The 7,258-nt window shown below is 37.6% G+C and overlaps 1 protein-coding gene across 1 annotated transcript; it reads left to right on the top strand.

The window, feature by feature from the left end:
* The first annotated feature begins 1,565 nt into the window (after positions 1-1,565).
* On the top strand, positions 1,566-3,692 carry LOC131069248 (serine carboxypeptidase-like 50). The gene is made up of 2 exons (XM_058004613.2): positions 1,566-2,388; positions 2,829-3,692. The coding sequence occupies exons 1-2, from the start codon at positions 1,909-1,911 to the stop codon at positions 3,510-3,512; spliced, it is 1,164 nt and encodes a 387-aa protein (XP_057860596.2). The 5' UTR covers positions 1,566-1,908; the 3' UTR covers positions 3,513-3,692.
* The last annotated feature ends 3,566 nt before the right edge of the window (positions 3,693-7,258 follow it).

The following is a 7,258-nucleotide window of genomic DNA, read 5'->3' as shown; positions in this document are numbered from 1 at the left end:
TTGCATTGGTTTATAATGGGTACCTAATTAGCTTATCCCTAAGTTAATTTTACCGGTGGGAGCATGTTGGTTTAATTAGGACAATTATTTAATTAATTAAGTCCTTATTACTTTATTCAGTATGATTGTGACACTTGAAACTAGCTAATTTAATCTTGATTTAGGGTTTAGTCTAGGCTTTCATTCATCCTTTTCATAAGGATTTATTCATTCATTTTGTAAGATAATCTTTTTGTGTAATCAATAAATAATTTTTAGGTTGTGTTGAGCAAAATATTCTTGCTTGCTTTCTCTATGTGATAGGTGGTGTGGTTGCAAAGGATTCTTGGCTTGTGAGGTTGGATCATCAACTTTTGTGCATAAAAAACCACTCTCTTTCTTCACCTTATTAATAGATAATTACCTCAAACTCTATCCAAAAATATACAATGACTCATCATGATTCTTAAAAATTAGTTAAAGGGGGAACCAATATATAAGCACATGTAAAAAATAATAAGATGAAAGGACATAAACAAAGGCACCTCAAATGTTTATCAATGTTCATATGAAGTAATAAATGGTAACCTTAAATTTTACTTCATAGTCATAGCTCATGTTTGTAGACTAACACAACTACATGAAATAAGGATGTTATCTTTTGACACCTAGATGGTGATGAGTTTGAATCTCCTACAATACAAAAAAAAAAAAAAACTACATGAAATAAGGATGTTTCTTTTGATTGTCCTCCACTATAATTTTTTTTAATTAATTCAACTAAAAAAAATACATGAAATAAGAATTTTCAATCCGACCACCTTTGTTCAAATGATTTAATGTTTCCAACATCTCCGTTAGTTTTCCTTTGCCTTGCATGTGCATCTTGGTACGATCAAACCTTTGATACTCTTCTTTCTTCCATCCATATTATATAGTAGATTCAAAGGGACATGTCTATTCTGGCTCTAAAACGATAGTACGGATTGACTAACACACATGTTAGTCGCGCGTTTTACATCATCGATTTTGCAATAAAGGACTGCAATTGACTAACACGTCGCTACGAAAGGTCCGTTTTGGAGCCAGAATAGCCGCAGGCAATTCCAAGGCTAAAGAGATGATATATGGTAGTGTAATGTTATGTTGACTAGTTGACAATTGTGTTTTTACAACTTGAGATGGAGTTTCCAAACCTATACTTTAACATCAACTTTGAAAATTGTCAAAAGAGCTTTGATTTAATGGCAAAGTTTGTATTATAGACACCTAGATGATAGGAGTTCAAATCTTGTACAATGCTTTGAAAAAAATAAAAATCCAACAGATCAGAAGTCCAATAACTTACAATGTACAAAAACTCATCAATTGAATAAATGTAAAATAATATAAAAAAAAATTGGTGTTGTTAAATGGCCAAAGCTATTCTGGCTCCAAAACAGACCTTTCATACAGCGTGTTAGCGACAGGTTAGTCAATTGCAGCCGTTAATTGCAAAATCGAGGGTGTAAAATGCACGACTAACACGCACGTGTTAGTCAATCCGTACTGCCATTTTAGAGCCAGAACAGACGCGTCCGAGTGCGGGTTCGATGGCTTTGTAGTATGCATAGAACATTAGGGTGCTGGGCTTCTCTTTGATGGTGAGGTACCCTGATGCCGTTGGAGGGCCTCTTTGCGAAATACTTCTTCTGCCACATTTGTGACCAATGCTGCAATTAGCAGGGCAACTGTGCTCAAAACTGTTCTGCTTATCTTCTTCATCATTGTGGACTAACCTAATAAGGATACGATGAAGTTTGGTCTTCATGAGTGTGGATGCCATTTAACAGGGACGCGTCTATTCTGGCTCCAAAACTGCAGTATTGACTAGTCGCGCGTTTTACACCGTCGATTTTGCAATTAACGACTGCAAAGCCCGGCACCCCAATGTTCTATGCATACTACAAAGCCATTGAACCCGCACTCCAACTTTCAGACAGACCGATTGTTTTGTGGCTTGAAGGGGGCCCCGGTTGCTCCGGGCTGATTGGCAATCTGTACGAAATAGGTCCCTGGAGAGTTGCTCAAGATCTCCGGCTGCACAAAAATTCGGCCCCATGGAACCGTGTTTTTGGCCTCCTCTTTCTTGACAACCCCATCGGAAGTGGCTTCAGCGTTGCCCCTACCGACCAACATATTCCGAGCAATCAGGAAGAAATCGCCAAGGATTTGTACAGCGCACTGCAAGCATTCTATGATCTCAATCCTCTGTTCAAACTCCGGCCTTTCTTTGCCACGGGCGAGAGCTACGCAGGAAAATACGTGCCCTCGCTAGCGTATTACATGATTCAGCAGGTGGAGAAAGGGGGATCCTTACGAATTGATGGCGCTGCCATCGGCAATGGATTGACGCACCCTGTTGTCCAGGTAAGTGATCAAATCACACTTCTGTACCGGGAATTTGGGAAATTCGGCTGCTACTGTTTTTACTATGGTGGAAAAGGGCATAGAAATGGATTTACGCTTAATTTAAATTTAACAGTTTATTAGTTACCATAGAGAAATGTAATAAGCGCACACACAAATTTCTCTAGATTAAACTGTTCAATTTTAAAATATTATATCATTAGTACTTATTTTTTAAACAGGCCCAATTTTGTTTGGAATTTTCTCTTTCTATCAAATGATCAATGATCTTGATCTTGGAATGGTTGTTATCCCCAATTTTATATTGCTTCTGACCTTCGAATGGGTGTTATAACCAATTTTATCTGCTTCTAACCTTGGTAGGCGAGCTTACTATTTTAAAAGTATATATTGAAGACAAGAAAAAAGTATTTTGTGTTAAGCAATAGAAATAAATGCAGGTACAGTCTCATGCGAGGGTGGCTTACGCCATGGGATTGATCGACTCCGAACAGAAGCTTTACCTCGAAAGCTTACAGCAAGAGGCCGTCATGCTGACCACTCAGCAGAAATGGGACGATGCCCGAATTGCAAGAAGTAACGCCCTTAACTGGCTGCAAAACACAGCAGGCCTTGCAAACCTTTTCGACATAATGCGGATAGTTCCCTATTACAGTTTGGATAACAGCACCGACTTCCTCAGTCTCTTCGTTAGCCAGCTCGTTGTAAAAGAGGCTCTCAATGCTCATCCCACCGCCACCTGGGTGAGCTGCAGTAAAGCCATGGGCGTGAGGATGGGAGAGGACATTATGAAGAGCACCAAATGGTTGGTGGAAAGCCTTCTCTTGAAAATCCCGGTTTTGTTGTGTCAGGGGCAGTTCGATCTCATTGACGGCGTTGTGTCCTCACAAGACTGGATGCGTACTCTGGAATGGAATGGCTTGGCTGACTGTTGGCGGGCGGAGAGAAAAATGTGGCGAGTGGAAAACCTGCAGGCTGGATATGTGCGTTCTCATTCAAATCTGACGCATGTTGTTGTAGCGAGAGCAGGGCATCTTGTGCCTGCTGACCAAAATCTCTATTCTCGGGTGATGATTGAGTCGTGGGTAGCTAAATCTCTTGCTCCTTCAGCAATGCAGCAATAGTCGAATTTCTTTTTCTCTTTCTATCCACATCTTTAGAATGAATGAAAGAAAGGCTATAAATCAAAACAATTTATGGAAGCAACGTCAGCTGTGGCAAAAAATTCCACACAAGCACAACCAGTTAACTGAAGGACTACCCTATTTCAAAAGCAGTTTCAGGTTGAAACTTGAAATCATCTCTCTATCTCATGTTTAATAATTTCTTGATTCTATTATCAGGAATTTCCCATGTGCGAGAATTAGTTACTCTCTCTAAAGTAAAAAATTACGATTGTTTATGACAGTAAGGAATCTCATATCTGAGCATGGATCAATAATACAAATATATTGACAAATGACATTAGACTCATTTACTTAGTCTGATCTGTTTTCATACATACATTACTGATATGTTTACTGTTTAGTCTATTTTATTTCTATATTTCTGTATAAACATACCTTGATATATTCATCCAAATCTTGTATTTATTACAATTACTCATACATTTACATATATAACCATTACATTTCAATATAATATTCTCTAACCTTGGACCTCTTACATGTTTGTAGATTTGGCACTTGTCAAATTTAAGTAAATTAATCCTCTTTATTTTCTTGTCCCATTCCTTTTTCTTCTTGCAAGATTCTTATATGATTTTCATTTGCCCTTCTATTAAAAAAAAAAAAAAACCCTTACATAGGGAATGTTTGCGAGTCATCCAAATAACCTAGGGAATGTTTGCACTTAATGTTCATTTTATTAGCAATGATGTGACAAAAGAGGTGTTTACTAACATAAGCAACAATAAGGCACTCTATGAAAACGCGCTTTATAGATATCAAATACAAAGACATTATTAAATCTATATTTTATTAAAAGTAGGGTTTGACAAAATTATTGATGATTATAAAAAATAAATCATTTCTTATGATTTCATGATTTTTTATTTAAATAAAGTTTTGATTTTATTAAATAAAATTGATACTAAATGAATCTATATATGTCAATGGAATGATATAATTGCCAAAATAACTCATAGTAATGTGTGAAAGGAGAATCTTATGGATAAAAGCACTTCACAATAAGGTCAGACATATTTTCATTTTGATCTAATATTTAAACAAGAGTTTTGCACTGGCATAAATAATCTGAATCTGAGGATGTTAAGAAGCTCAAATGGTATCCACATCCAATTGCTTCCAAATACCATCTATGATTATTAAATGTTGGCATTTCAAATCCATACAGGGCTCTGACTATGTAATTATGTTGCCTTGCAACAATAAAATTCTTGGATAATGAGTTTTGGATCTCACCACATTTAGTTGATGGTAGTAGAATTATTATTACATAATGTCTAGCAATATGATCTATTTAGGTTCGTACATTTGACAAAGCACAAGAGAAGAGATAATATATAGCAAGTGAGAGTGAGAGGACAGACTTGAGAGATGGTTCCTCCCATCTACTACACAAGAACATCCTAACTTCCTTGCCATCCTTCTTTGTTTAATTGAGCAAGAAACATCGTCTAGTGTAGTGACAACAAGAATTAGTCTCTGGTTCTTGGATGAATTTCTTGCAATAAAATTCACTTTATTGTTTATCATAATATAACTTTGCTCCTCCCACTCCTGCCTACTAAAGCCATGCGACACCATATGATCATATTTCTCATTTATGAATTATGAAATAAATCTTGGAAGCCGCGACTAGGAGAAGGTGAGAAAGAAATAAGAATCAATAAAAACTAGAAAGGGTGATTGAGAGACAAGTACAAAGTGAAGGAGAGAGAGAGAGAGAGAGAGAGAGAGAGAGAGAGAGAGAGAGAGAGAGAGAGAGAGAGAGAGAGAGAGAGAGAGAGAGAGAGAGAGGTGCAGATAAGGTGGGAGGGATACAGTGAGATATAGGTATAGACCTAAGTAGTAATATAGGCCAAGTGGTAAAAAACATAATATAAAAAAAAATGTGTATTATGTGATGAGGATTTCCTTATTATTTGATCTGCAACCATTTCTTTAGACTCAAGGGTATTTTCCTCATTGAAAATGCATGGTACAAAATTCTCCCCCATTTCTTCATCATCTATGGTGAATGCAAATGTTGAAGCCTATACAAATCAAGTGAGACTATTAGAAGGTGAGCAAGAAATAAGAATCAAGGCAAACTAGAAAGGTTGACTAAGACTAAGTAGTCATACCTCAAGTAGTAAACGAGGGAGAGAGGGAGTGACAAAGAGTTATCTAGGTAGCATAGAAAGGATAGAGGGATGGGGGAAGGGAGAGAGGCAAGGAGAGAGAGAGAGAGGGGATGTACTTTTGAGAGGATAAATAATTTGTATGTGTATGTGTGTATCGGGTTAATTCAAAAATAGTGCTCCCGATGTTCTATCACAACTCTGCTAGTGGTGAGCTCCTATCGGGTCTTTGGAGTAGCTCAAAAACTCTCCACCCGATGTCCAATGAAATATCCTCAAGGTGGTGCGCTTTTCCATCGACTCTTCGGGATAAATTCAAGTGTGCTTTGCCGATGCCCAATAACATGTGAACACAAGTCTACCTTTCCATCAGGTCATCGGGATGACTTCCAAATAGTGTCTCTGATAGCCAATGCCAAAACTCCAAGTGTGTTGTCTTATCGAGTCATCGAGGTAAGTCAGGATCCTTGACTTTTGATCCTCGATGCCATTTGCTTATGCATGTCTTGCTATCGGGTTATCGGGTGGTTCTCACAACTGCTACACCAATACCCAATGACAATTCTTCAAGAAGGTGACTCTATCGGGACAAGTTACACCGAAAATGCAACTTTTATAACTTTATGCAACATTTGGTCTATCAACTAAATTTATGCATTTTCTTGCACTTCAAAGGTTTCCAAATGAATCCTAAGCACACTAGGCACACAAAATTGACTCTTCCTAATCTACCATAGATCCATTGACCAAGTTTGACCAAGTAGTTTATAAATGTACCATCTTGACAATTGGTCTTACAAAAATGGATCTTTATTACAAACATGAAAATGAAAAAGGGGCTTCATTATTAGGGTGCTCATGCATTATACTCCCCCTGTTGCTTTGAACTTAAGTTCCTACTTGAGAGTAGCTCTTGTAATGTGGTGCCATGCTTGAGGATAGTCTTCTCATCCATCCAAGTGGCATCCAAGTCTAGTAAATCTCTCCACTTGACCAGATTTTCCTTGTAGGTGTTCTTCCGAGTTTGTTTTACCACTTTAGTGTCCAACACTTTCTCCAAATAGAGTGGTTGGCTAGGTGGAAGGTCCTTCAGCCATTCAGCCTGTTCATCATCAACTTCCTGCAAAGAATTGTTATCACTTGCAATACTCTTGAATGGAGTGAGATCACAAAGATTAAAAATAGGAGAAATAACAAGATTAGGTGGTAGAGAGATTTCATATGCGTTATCTCCAAATTTCTAGATAATTTGGCAAGGACCAATCTTCCGCATCTGCAACTTGGTGTACTTGCCTTTAGGCAACCTTCCTTTGTTCAAATAAGCCCACACTTGATCTCCTATTTTAAAACTGACATATCATTTTCTGTGATCAGCCTACACCTTATACTTCTCCATGGTAGATTTCAAAGTCTCCTTCACCTATTCATGAACTTGTTTGATAAACTCTACCAAATCTTCTCCTTGGGCACTTGTTTTGAAATTGTTTGGTAGCTCTCTTAACTCTAGCACCCCTCTAGGATGAATACCATAGTTGATCTATAAAGGATTTTTTCCAGTGCTCTTGT

The sequence above is a fragment of the Cryptomeria japonica genome, chromosome 6 (genome assembly GCF_030272615.1).
Source record: "Cryptomeria japonica chromosome 6, Sugi_1.0, whole genome shotgun sequence".
NCBI classification, from domain to species: domain Eukaryota; kingdom Viridiplantae; phylum Streptophyta; class Pinopsida; order Cupressales; family Cupressaceae; genus Cryptomeria; species Cryptomeria japonica.
The sequence above is the reverse complement of the archived record's forward strand: the minus strand, read 5'-3'. Positions and strand labels throughout refer to the sequence as shown.

What these genes read in the sequence shown, in the direction of transcription:
- LOC131069248 (XM_058004613.2), top strand. Translation starts at nt 1,909, where the DNA reads ATGTTCTATGCATACTACAAAGCCATTGAACCCGCACTCCAACTTTCA. An exon ending in TGACGCACCCTGTTGTCCAG is followed by an intron (nt 2,389 to 2,828) that starts GTAAGTGATCAA and finishes AAATAAATGCAG; the next exon opens with GTACAGTCTCATGCGAGGGT.